At 39.3% G+C, this 13,491-nt stretch overlaps 1 protein-coding gene across 2 annotated transcripts; it reads right to left on the bottom strand.

The window, feature by feature from the left end:
- Nucleotides 1–4,375: 4,375 nt before the first annotated feature.
- LOC118234151 lies at nucleotides 4,376–12,840 on the bottom strand. Of its 2 annotated transcripts, none has more exons than XM_035430535.1 (11): nucleotides 12,561–12,840; nucleotides 10,499–10,638; nucleotides 10,068–10,221; nucleotides 9,794–9,840; nucleotides 9,276–9,326; nucleotides 8,127–8,153; nucleotides 7,616–7,645; nucleotides 7,307–7,484; nucleotides 6,520–6,619; nucleotides 5,464–5,499; nucleotides 4,376–4,898 (listed from the first exon to the last, which is right to left on the bottom strand). In XM_035430535.1, exons 1-11 carry the CDS (start codon nucleotides 12,709–12,711, stop codon nucleotides 4,877–4,879), a joined length of 936 nt encoding a protein of 311 aa, XP_035286426.1. In that variant the 5' UTR covers nucleotides 12,712–12,840; the 3' UTR covers nucleotides 4,376–4,876. The 2 variants fall into 2 exon arrangements, with proteins under 2 accessions (XP_035286426.1, XP_035286427.1); XM_035430536.1 differs by having other exon boundaries at nucleotides 4,785–4,898; nucleotides 12,432–12,561.
- Nucleotides 12,841–13,491: the final 651 nt, after the last annotated feature.

The following is a 13,491-nucleotide window of genomic DNA, read 5'->3' as shown; positions in this document are numbered from 1 at the left end:
CACGATAAACTTCATCGCATATGCCCCAGGATATACAACGTTTCCTGAATAATGAGGGAAGTTAAATTACGTTTGTTTGTAACGGGGTTGTAGACCCACAGTGTGAAAGTACCCAATGTTGACCAATTAACTGTTCAGCATCTGTCAATGTCTTCTTTCGAGATATTACAAATGTAAAAAATTATAAAAACATGTGCTCACACTCAATTTCTGAGGCTTGGTATCAGTGACAATGTTCAATTCATAGACCTGGGTACTCTTGGATAAAAATTATGTAATATAATTTGATAATAGCAATACACTTTTTTGCAGAGCACCATTCCAGCAGTTCCACAGTGGAATAAAACACAGGCAACACATTTTAAAATTGTGATTCAAATCAGAGGATGTTCGGCAAGCAATATGTTGCACGTATGATTTCTATGTGGGGATTGGACCTCATTTAACAATTGCCTCAAAAGTCCTCTCTAATGCAGTGCAGCTGTGCTGCATATAGTCTAGAAAGAGTGCAGCATTCATTTAAACCTGTCCTTTCAAGATCATACACAACAAGAAATGAATTTAGGGACAGTGAATTCACCATGACAACAGCCATAATTCCACCATCAACGTCCAGCGGGCTTCGGCAAATTGAATATTCATGCAAATAACCTGTAGGCTTGCATAGCCTACTTTAATAGCTACTGTTAAGTTCACATGCTTTCAGGGGGTACATTTGCTCTTCAATTTTCATGAAACTCCCCAATTAAGGAGACAATTGTCAGGGCAGTGGTGTAATTCAGGCTATCCTGCAATAAAGGTGACACTTGAAAATGTATCACCTCCGTACAGCCCTAAACAACTGTTAAAGGGGATTCCAGCTCACTTCCCTCACAGTTATCATTTTGAGGACTTGGACACGAGCGTGAAAAGTTAATTGATACGTTCTAAGAAATTACTGCCTTATAAACCGAATTCGGGTTTCCCCATTCTGGGTTCCACACTGCATACCTGTAGGTTTTATTTATTTATTTATTTATTCATAATACAGGAAGTGACAGGCGTCACCTTGTCAACAGATTCGCGCTCGGAGTTCAGCGCCAGCCGAGCGTGACATTTCCCCATTCCCGTTATTTATACGCCGCGTTCGTGGATCTGGATAGCTGTCCATCACTGACGTCCGCGGACACGCTCGCCGCTGCCGCGCTCACTGGAGCGTGGAGAGATGGCTCAGAGCAGAGCAGGGAGAATCAAAGCGGACGAGTGACTTTATGCAAGGACGAGAGACTAGGGGGGTAGGCTACGGAAGAGGGGACTCCCGATCGGCCACTGGGTGAAAACGGTGAGAGGTGAAGGCGGTACATCAACGTTCTCCAGAACGGCACAACACTTAACTTGCTGACAGCATGCGTTCAGCAAGGCCTCCCTGTGTACCTGCGCAAAAAGGATTTTTTTTAAAACATGCCCACCCGACGTGCTCAGGCGGCCTCCTTCGTATTTCAAACGTGCAGGAGGAGGCAAAACAAGGATGATGTTCAGCGTTCTCGTATTTCATCCTTGTTGCCGAGGTAATGCGAGGCGATGAGACGTGATGAAAGACGCTCTCATATCGCGGCGCCTGGCTTCACCTTCGCAATTATATTTCAATACTTGACATAGCCTACCCGCTCTCTGGAGCACCGGTCGACGTGAGCGTCAGAGAGCCGCGCCGTCTCATCTCTCTAGGTTATTATCCCAGAAGGGGGATAATCAGCACCTACTCCGGATGTGTTAAACACTCCTTCTGCCCTTTCCGTTCGGTGCAGGAGTAACTGCCCCTGTCCACTGAGATTGACAACGTAGCCTATAGCCCCGCTGTTAAGATAAGTGACACCGAGTAGCTCCAGGCATCGACCTTAATGGGATGGGGACGGGAAAATCCAGAGACGTCGCTGTGGGTTGCTTTTAATTATGTATGCGGATACAGACAATAAATATGACTATTTTTTGGTTAAAGCAGGAATGGCGTTTTTCCAATTCTTTTTATTGTTTGATGGTTGTTGCAAGTGGTGTCCGTCTCACATCCATCCATTATCTATACTCGCATTATCTATACCCTGAGCAGGGTCACAGAGGGGTGCTGGAGCCTATCTCAGTGTGCATTGGGCGAGAGGCAGGAATACACACACACAGGGCACACACACCATTCACTCCCACACTCATACCTATGGGAAATTCAGAGTCTCCAATCAGCCTACCTGCATGTCTTTGGACTGTGGGAGAAAACCGGGGTACCCGGAGGAAACCCACGCAGACATGGGGAAAACTCCACATAGAATGGCCCCAAGCCAAGATTCGAACCCACAACCTTCTTGCTCTGAGGCGACAGTGCTACCCACTGCACCACCGGGCCGCCCTCCTCAGTTACATCCGTATGCAAAATTATATAAAGAGAAAAGCCTATAACTATAATTTCCCCCTCAACAAAACTGTATTACCTTTGTTCATTAGAATGATAAAAAACTTACAAAAGACTAACCATTAAGGCAGAGCATACTGCAGTGTAATTGGTCTTTCAACTTTCATTTAACCCGTCGGAATGTGCGCACACAAAGCTGAATCACACCAATCACAGTGCAGAGCCTGTACGATGTGCTGAGCGTTAATGGTGGGGTTCTGAGTACCCGGCAGTGTTCACGTCATCATATTCAAAATAAAAGGGTTGAAGCGGGTTCATGTCCTGGGCCTGACCACTGATAATTCATCTGGTGAGTGATCGAAGCGCACGTCTGCCTCTGAAAATCTATTCTGTAATGGTCATTCCAGGGATCGCATTAATAAAGTTCCATTAGCAGCTCTTATTGTGAAACCCTGGAGGCATCTGACAGCGCACTGTTTTTTTTTCTTTCTTTCTTCTTTCCAATTGCCAATTTTAAAAGCCTCGAAGCAAAATAAAATTGTAATGCTTTCCTATTAAATTTAATTGAGTAATATATTTTCCACATTTACTTTTGGGTAAATAAATAAATAAATAAATGGCCAAAATTGTTTAATAAAAGATTTCACTCTGTATTCTATTTTACGTTTAATTTATATAAAAAATAAACATTTCACAAAATGCATATTTAATAAATCTAAAAACAAAAAATACAAAATGCTCAATGCCCATAAAAAGTCCATTGATAATCCATAGATACTGTATGTTATTTTAAATGGGAATTAATTCATAGTTTGTTGATGAAGAAAGATTAACCATAAACACCGACATGTACAAGTTCCTCAGTTAAATTTTTCTATTTGTTTTCTATTTTTTTGGCCAGATTAAAATCAGCATGTATCCTTAACTTTGATTCAGATTTAGATCCTTTACAACAAGTTTAATTGATCACTGAGTCTCAAACTGTTTGTGAAGAAAACAATTAACACTAGCGTTTAATGTGAGGCAAGTTAAGGGCAAATATTGACTGGGTTGAGGGCTGCATCTCATGTCTTTGAGCAGGTACCCAGAAACCTTTGGCTGAGCTTAATCTGCATGGAAACTGAATGAGTCAATTTGCTTGAGGTTGAACAGACATATGACGCACCAAATGATCCTTAGTCATGAATCCGAAGTGCCCAAAATGTCACTTTTTTCAAACTTTTCAAGCCAGCCCTTCAAGCATCACACGTTAGTAGCAGTCAAACCTGCCTGGAATATGTTGGGGAGTTCACTAACACAGATGCACAGATGAGAACAATACATGAAGCTGAACACACAGAAAGTGATATAAAATCATTCAACGAATGATACCAGTTTAGTACCCATTCACTATAATGTGCCGAGAACCTTCAGTAAGACTGCACCACAAAGACAAAAATGTTTTTCATTTCTCCCCCCTTTCCTCTGAGGCCCCTGAAGGTTCCCCTCTCGTCTTCTGTTAACAGGTATCTGGCAAACAACAAAGATGAATTTGCTTTGAGCGGTTGGCAGCTGCAGCTAAGAAGAGGACCACAGAATTTGTGAGTGGTTATAACATCCGCATTAGGGGGGGTACCAGGTTTGTGGTTCTGCTGGGGGGTAGAGGGGGAGGTGTACCAGGTTTTTGGGCTTGCTTGGTCCTCGCTGAAGTTATTGATTAGCCTTAACAAGAGCCCCAGGACAAGTAGATGGGAAAAACCCCATAACATCAAAGATTCACCACCATATTTCATTTCAGGTATGGAATCTTTTTCAACAAAATAATCCTTCCTTTGATGTCAAGCCCAGAGCAGGCAGGGGACTAAAAAGCTCTATTTTGAGAGCTCTTTTTTTATTTTTTTAAAAGCTCTACATCTGATCTGATCATATCTGGGTCCAGTGGACCAACCCTTGCAAAAATAATTACATGTAAACACCAAACATGTTCAGAGTACACATGAGAACTGAAAATACATGCAGTTTTTTGAAAACGTTTTTTATGTTGATCTTTTCCACATGATTAACGTGAACAACATGAACTGCATGCATTGGTTTTTGTGTTCATTTTTTCACGTGAACTGCAATCACACATTCCTTTCGTAAAGATAAATGTTTTTAAAAGCAAAGCACTAACATAAAAAATGAACTCACTGACAAGAATTTAAAAGTCACATGATTTTAGTTCTGAAAATGATCCTCATTAAATTACATTCCACAAACCAAAAATCAACAATTGCGCAAGATAATGCTTCTAAACCATGTCCTTTATTGAAGGAACAACAATAGGGCAAGTTTCAAGAAGCAGGCTATGGTAATAGCCTGACATTGTATATGGTAAAAAAAAAAATAGGCAAATGCCGAAAAAATAAAAAACCAATGAAAAAGTGTCAATAATATTGTGTGTGTGTGTGTGTGTGTGTGTGTGTGTGTGTGTGAGTGAGAAAAACAGAAAGTCTACCTATTAGTCCATCACTTTTGTCCTTAATCCTCAAGCTGCGTAAATCTGTCAAAACAGAAACATCCTCTTTAGACAAATTCTTAACTGATGCACAAAGCTCATGCATAGGTACACATTTGGTTTAATCCAAGTGGAGAAATATTTAATCAATATCACAATAGAGTACAACAGCACACCCATGAATCGACTCCAGTCAATATTTTCTATTTTCAAGAAGGTATGAAATTCACTTTTTTCCCCACCAGCCACTAATGGCAGAAAAGGGAACATTTCTACCTGCTACTCAAGATTTATATCTGCCGCTTCTGAAAACCATGCAGAAAACATGAGAATTACATACACAGGCCTTTACTGACTTTGCCTGCTCTTGTTGGAGGATAGCATCCAGCAAACAATGCAGAACAGGCTTGTGCATTCATAACCCAACCAGTCAACCCAAATATGAATTAAAACAAAACAAACAAAAAAAAATCTACCTGCCAACATGGTGGGTGACTTGATAATTTTGCCCGCCAATGCCTACAATTTACCCACGTTTGGCTGGTGTTCATGTCAGACCCTGGTCAAGAAAGCCATCTACTTTCAGTGATAAAAACAGGGAGGGGCTTACCTTTCAATTTCATACTGACAGAGGTACAGTGCAGATCTGTCAAAAGAGAAACATACCCATCATAATAGAAATCTTCAACAGATCTACAAAACTCATCACAATGTAACAAAGGATACCACTCTTATCATTTTGCATTTGGATCACTGCTAGCATCAGACTGCACAAGCTTAAATTGTTGTGCTGACTTACGTACATTTCAATATCCTTTTATGTGTAATTGTACTTGGTGAATAAAAGTGATTCCATATATTAAATATATCTCCTTTCTGAGGATCTTCTGTTGCATTTCCAGAAGTCAGTTGATTTGCTTTATTAATTCCTTCCTACATATATAACTCAATCAAAAACAAGCTAGTATCCACCACATTTCATATCCAGATTTTCCAGGCAACTCATTTGTGATGTCACAAACACCTGACATCAAGTTTGTGACAAGTAGGGCATCTAAGCCAGCTTGGAGAGGCCTGTCACTCATTACATGTTACAGTAAGCATGTTAACTGACAGGTGATATGGATGACAAAATGAAGGTATGGCCAAACTAGGGGCCGATACAGGGCTTACACCGTCCCGCCCAGTGTTAAAACACTGACATCTGACTGACGACTTTTAGCGCAAGAGTGCACAGGTAAAATGGTCCCCACTTTAGAAGACAAACTTCAGCACTACTCAATGTTTGGTACGTTCATTCTATTCTCTTTGTTTGCAATGATGCATTACACATCTGAAGCAAGACAGTATGTCAATGCATGTTGCGTCTGTGTGAGGCTGGAAATGTGGCAAGTGTAAAATTATGCCGGTGGTTTCCTTTAAGAGAATTATGTTCATGGTGGCGGATGGAGGTTTGTGACTATTCATCACTTTGAATGATGATGGGAATTCTCAAAAAACTTTCAATGATTGCATAATAACATGACTTTTATAACACATTACTCAACATAACATTATGCATTTTGTATGCCAGTTCCTGTTAGTCATTTCTACAGTCTGTCCATCACATAGTTTAGTCACAGCTTCGAGAGAGTTGTGACCACTGCCCAGATGACCAGAAACCTACCCATCACTGCGACCGCACTGGCGCAGGTCCTTCAACTTCTGGGCCATGCAAGCTTTGATGTCGGTGTCATTCGCGTGCACAAACCTTTTCTTAACTTCGTCTGTCAAAAGAATAAGAAAACATAATCAATGTTTACAATTAACCCTCTAGAGACCAACATATTGACGACAATACACTCAAACACTTAAACTTGACCCATTGTGACCTCTGGGACAATCATAGCCTCATGAAACTCTACATCCAGAAACTAGATATAGGCATGTATTATTTGCCTATGTACACTGCCATTAAGTGAGTTTCTCAGAAAGATTCTAAGAAAGGGCCGCCCATACAATCGCCAAAATGGCTGAGTCTCCACACAGCTAACACAAAACTTTCTCACAATGTTACTGGAATGTTCTGTCGATATTATAACATTTCCGCTACGTGGCCGCAACACTGCCAGAACTGGGCAGATACGAAAAGTTATTGATACCAAATCAGAGTATGAACTTTTCTGAAGTGTTTTTCAAGGTCTTGTGGTCTCAATGTGGTACTTTTGAGAGTTTTTTGGTAATTTCTTCCCAATTCTCTAGTGGTAAAAAATGTTTCCGTTTTACACCAAAACTACGGAACTAATGTTATCAACCCAAAAATTGCTGCAGTGACCTATTAGGCATAACTGAGCATGGGAATGGTCATAATTAAATTTTACCTTTCAACCCTCAGGTCTACAGAGGATTATAGATGGGTGCAAGTACATATCTATAACATTTGACTAATTGGCACAGAGCATGTATTTTCTTACCGATGATTGATTTTACTTTGGCTGGGTCTAATGCGGGCCTGGGCTCGCCATTCTGAAGCTTTTTCCCAGTGACGGAACTCTTCAGGAGAGTTTCCAGAGGAAACATGGCCGTCATTAGTGTCCTGGTCATCTTCTTGTACGTCAATGCCTTTTTGACAGCCAACCTCGCGTTCAGGTTCTTCTCAATGGCCAAACATAAGTTAAGTGAGACAGTAAATGCACCTCGAAACATAATGATTATAATGTTAGATGATGTACAGTACACTTTGAATTGAGTATAATATGAATAATGACAAATTTTCCATTTACCTTGACAGTCATGGCTTCTTGCACCTCCGCCTAGAATGATACTAACAATTAGCACTGAGCCGACATTAGGCATTACAGTGGCCTAAAACAATTGTGTCAAGTTTGGTGCAAATCGAACAAAGCATTCACACATAATTTCCCGGTTACATGCATTTATGTTAAATGTGACTGGGTCCGGCAGATGATGCTCCCAAGTTTTCTGAGAATCAGGAGGGAAAAACCCAGGACATCCACATACTGTATGTTCACAGCAAATGCTATGGCAATCCAGCCATTACTTTTTGAGATATCTTGATCAGAGAGAGAAGAACAAACTGACAGAGAAATGGGAAAAAACATAACCTCCTTGTTGGTGGTAACATAAACAAACAAACAAACAAACAAACAAACAAACAAACAAATAAATAAATAAATAAATAAATAAATAAATAAATAAATAAATAAATAAATAAATAAATAAATAAATAAATAAATAAATAAATAAATAAATACAGTGTAGCTCTGCACATACCTTGTTGTCAGCACTGGCTGCTGGAAACTGCGAGCCAGAAAGATACAAAAAATGAACATCTGCTTGTTTGACATCAGAGAGCAGCCATTATACTAGTGTAAATCCACCTTGAACAGCATTAATCATTCCTAGTACAGATGAATCCAAAAACTACATGCAGCTATTGGCTGAAACGTTACAACACTTGAGTATCATGCTGTAAATGGGTAAACAATCCCGGCATCAGTCTGCAGTTTGCTAGTTACAACTGTGTATAATGAACTAGTTAGCTTGCTAATTAGCACATTTATTGAATACAGCCCGAGCTGAAGTTACGTCCCACAGTGACGTTCCACAAAAAAACATCTTGCTGACATACCTAGCCAGCAATAGCTAGCTAGCTAACGTTAGTGTTTGTCAAGCTGTGATTCACTAATATGTCTTCAGAACTATAATGACATTAGCCCCGTCTATAGTTACGTTTTCAAATGGGTGTTCATGCAGGGCCTACAGTAAGCAAGCTAAGTAGGTCAATATAAGAAGTTATGCTGCAAGTCTTTACGGGCGGCCATGTTGACCATACATTACAGCTTTTTTAGTCAGTCCCTCTCCAAATCAGTATCACAATTTTGCTTCCGCACAAAGAGGCTTTAAACTGTTTCATAGGCTTAGACTGAGCTATTTAATTCTATGTAGCACAGTCCATGTGCCACGGCAGCTGCCATGTTCACTGCCATCAATTAAAATTGGTAACTTACACTGCTAGGTGTCATTACTCCAAGAACATTGTGCAAGGTAAATTACCTCTCAGGTAAAATGCCAAAAGATCACAGTGCAACCTTAATCAGCACAGCCCATCAGAATACAGTAGGCTGGCCCTTCAGGTTCAGCAAATAGAATATGCAAAATTTCAGATGACACCTGTTGCTAATTCTAATTGATTATATGCAAGAAGACACTGCTTTCAAAAGTATCTGCACACGTTTCTAACAATGTTGCAGAAGTAGGAAATGGGAACCTGTCAGTCTTAAGTCTGGGCATTATTTCACTCTTTGCCCTCCTCTCTTTGTGAAAGAGTGAGTAAGCAATCTCAATATTATTTATTAAATCAAGGACATTTATTCAGTAATTTCTGCAAAGGTCAAAAACACAAAAAGAGAACAAACTCACAGATGGTGATGCCTGCAGATCTGTCATCTTAACAGAGTGCCTTGGAGCAAACTGCAATGAGAAATTTACAGAATAATCACTAGAAGCAACACGTTTTTTTTTGTTATCCTTTTTTTTTTTGGATGTGGAGCACCTCTACAACCGGCAAAGTCACAGCCTCACTCACACATTCACTCACTCGCGGTTCACCGCGCTGCCCCTGGTGTTGCCTCACATGCATGGAACGTGTGTCTGTGTGTACATGCGCATGTGTATGTGCACGTGCAATTGGTACCCTTCCATTTGCATGTTATTAAGTGTTTGCAGCACCACTGCATTCTATGGGTTTGTTCGTGGGTTGGTGTGGCCGGTTTGACGACTTTGTGCGGCCTGGGCAGTCGTAAAGAAGCTATAGTGGCATGAGTCTTTATGTCATGACAAATGCTTTGCATCTGTGTCCCTGTTTGACCTCTTTTATTTTTTATTTTTTTGACCAGCGTACTTATCTTTACAATTGTGATTTACCCAGTGTACATTACCTGTTGCGTTGATTTTTCTATTGTGTCCTTTATGAGGGACGAGACGCCTGCACATAAAAAAACAACCGTTTTAATATAAATACATGAATACAATCCAGTCAGTGTGAAATATAAGGAGCTTAGGATATCTGAAAAACTCCTTACGCCGGCATTTTAGAGAACACTTCTCTTTCACAAAATAGTGCAGCATACCGCAGCAATCGTTACAAGCCATGAAGTTTTCATGTGCAGTGGGTGCATTCGTATATATGGAGAACTAACTACAATTACTTACCATCCTGCAAATTGAGGATGAGGTTCTGCAGTCTTCTTATTTCATTCTGTTGAGAATCCACCTGTTCTCTCAGCTTTTGTATTGTTGCCTTGTCCTTTCTCCGCTCCTCTTCATATTCTTGTAAAACCGAGTCCAGCTCTACATTTTTTCTTTTCTTAAAAAAAAAAACTGCAGTTAAGTTCACTATCAACAAATTCTATAGAAAATTGGATACAATTAAACAAAAATGCCACCCAATTTATGAATTCATATAAATATTATTATAATCGCCTAGGACATCACTATCAATATTTAAGAACATGAGCGAAAGGTATTGGTGTCAATTCCCCACAAATGGGAAACTGGGGCTTTAAGAAGCAAAACCCCTTTTCAACAATCTTTCTCCAAATGACAATTACTTATCGTCAAGCCAACTGATACATTGAGCTAACCTCTTTGGCTTTCCTTGGCTCATCATCATCCACCACTTCATCTTTGCCAACTTTCCTCCTCCTTGGTGTAATCCCTAGATGGTCTTCTGGATCCACACCTTCCAGCCACTCCATTTCTGCTTTAATTGTCTCTAAATCATCTGGAAATGTTTCATTTAGGCAAGTTAATGAAAGATGAATTAGAATAAATATTGCATTAATCTATTGTTGTTTCTGTCGCCGCACTTTAGATACAAGCAATATCGAAGTGCTGTTTTAAAACTTATTCTTACCATCAAGAGTGCCTGACCCATAAGCATAGAAGTGTGTTACCATGGTGTTACTATTATATCATGAAATACCATCTTTGGAAAAAAAAAGGCTATATACTGTCACTGCATTTAGATCAAAGCTACCATACATACAAAAAACACCAGTCAATCACCCACTCAATCTGTTAAGCCATCATAGCACGGAGTGTCTAAATACAGCGCTGCACCACTTTACAAAAAAAAGAAGAAAAACTATAGGCTTTAAATATAGTCTGACTGACAACGTTGGGACTGAACCGGCTGACATTTTAGTTAAAAGAACTCAAACGTAACTTAAACATCCTGTGAGCAAGTATAACCCTAAGTACATTTTCCTTAAGTGTATAATAGTTCATAAGTTAACCAAACACACTTTCTTATTTTGAGAAAGTATGCTGTATTAGTGACAAGGTGGACTTTACATTGTCCATCTTGTAAAAGTTCCCTTCAGCCTAAAACTGGTTATTCAAGTAGTAGGAGTATCGTGTGATATCATAAAAGACATCCCAAGCACCACTCCATCATAAAATTCCAGGGAGAATCTGTAGTTAGACCATAAGAAACAAAATGGCTGCACAAGCAAAGATGTTATTATTGAGAAATTATTGAAAATTCATGATAACTGCACAACATATTATTCCTGTATTCAGGAATTGTCTGTGACAATCTGTTTAACCCATAAGCCCAAACCCATAGACAAATTCCATAATGAATGTTAAATCTTCAGCTTGCTTAGACTTCAGTGGACATGTCTATTCACACTGTATTTTTTTAGTAAATCATGACACTCATGTACAAATTGTTCAGACAGAGCAGTTCTAAAAGATTTAGGAGTGGACAATTAAATATTGGTAACTTTATATCCAAAGAGGCATGAATACACAAAGCTCACTTGAACTAGGATGCATTTTTGTGTTGTTTGATATTCTTCTTCTGGCACTAAGGGGAGTTCAGTAATAAGGTACTGTGCAATTTCCATGCATTTTCAATGATTTCTCAATAACAACATCTTTGCCTGTGCAGTTAGTTTCATTAACCCAAACACATGGCTGAGGCTCACAGTTTTCTCGTGTACTACTATGGATTCTCCCCTGAATTGCATGATGGAGCTGTGTTGGGATGTCTTCCATGATACTGTATCATATGATAGGCCAACCACTTGAATAAACAGTTTTAGCCTAAAAAGAACGTTAGGTGGACGTTACGAAGTCTTATAAGCACACGCTAATATAACATACTTTCTTTTTTTGGTGGTATGGTATTTCTCGATATAATTGTGCCGCCGTGATAACACATGTCTACGCTTAAGGGTCAGGCACTCTTCACGGTAAGAATACATTTTGGACAGCGCTTCCAGGATCTCTTGTGTCGGAAGTGCTGCGACGAAAACAGCGACAGATTCCCTTTGCAGTCACATTTGTCCAGAATGTAAACAAGTCGGTGATTCTTCACGGTAACAATTCGTTTTACGACAACATTGATTACTCATAAATGCAAAAACTGTTACTTTGGATAAAAACAATTTTGTGACCGACCTTTTCCGTGAAACAGAATGTTGAAGTGCATCCGCACTGTTAGTGTCATCGTATTGTCAACTTTAGGTTACATAGGTTAACCTAGCTTGTCAACGTTAGCTAACTTACCTGTCACCATCAGTCAAACATTGAAAAATTTGAAAATGTGCTAGTAACCTTAAGTTTTAAGGTTAATCATTATTAACGATGATGTAGTTAATAATATCGCTGTTGTTAACAACGACACAATTTACTGACCGTTTACAGTCAATACTCTAGCAGGGTACATTTTCCATCCATGTTTGGGTGGTTTTTGGGTTGCCGAGCCATGATCCACAAGTCCAACTAGTTCGTTATCTAGCAACATTTTTTTTATTTTCCGCAAATCTTTAACTAATACTGGTTTCATTGGTCTCTATACGAAAATGAGCACATAACGGTCCATCTCCTTGGCCCTTCTGCTTCTCCAGGTCCACTTCCAAGTTCCAACCATAGAGCGTACGCTTCCAACAGCTGTGCAGGGATTATTACTTCCGTCTGTTTACTTCCGGTTAGTTCGAAACCTCAGAAATTCTCGCTTCAGTTGTCTGAATGAACCGTGGTTTGCCTTCTTTTGCTTCAGTGACATTTTGAACAGAGTTAGTTTTAATGTAAAAATAAATTTTAAAAAACGCCACGTTACGTACGCATACAAAACATTATCTGTAAGTCATTAAATGAAACTTGCAAAATCTAGCCCTGCCGTAAAAAGTAGATATCAAAATCAGGCCAAGTTACAACAAACAATATTGGCTATCTTAGCTCGCACAATATGAACAAGCTTTATTCCAAAGCAATGCAAATCAGTGTTTCCAAAATAATTTAATGTAAATTGGCCTCGTGTTTTTCATTTTAGCATTAGAAGATAATTTTGATGTCAATATTTAACAGCGGGCCTAGATTTTTCAAGTTTTAATTAATGACTTATGGACAGTGCTTAGTGTGCACGAGTAAATTTAAATTTTTGTATGTTGAATGCATTGTTCTGGTTGAGATACAATTTCTTTTTGTACTGTGTTTGTTATGAGTTAATGATAATGCATATAAATTTATGAACCATAAGGAATTTAATCTCGAGAGACGTGCATACATGTACGCAAACATACATTCCAGTAGTTTTAATGGTAAATATAGTAGTATAATATATAGT

Source organism: Anguilla anguilla, chromosome 8 (genome assembly GCF_013347855.1).
Source record: "Anguilla anguilla isolate fAngAng1 chromosome 8, fAngAng1.pri, whole genome shotgun sequence".
In the NCBI taxonomy this organism is placed as follows: Eukaryota; Metazoa; Chordata; class Actinopteri; order Anguilliformes; family Anguillidae; genus Anguilla; species Anguilla anguilla.
This window is presented reverse-complemented; position numbering and strand designations above follow the sequence as displayed.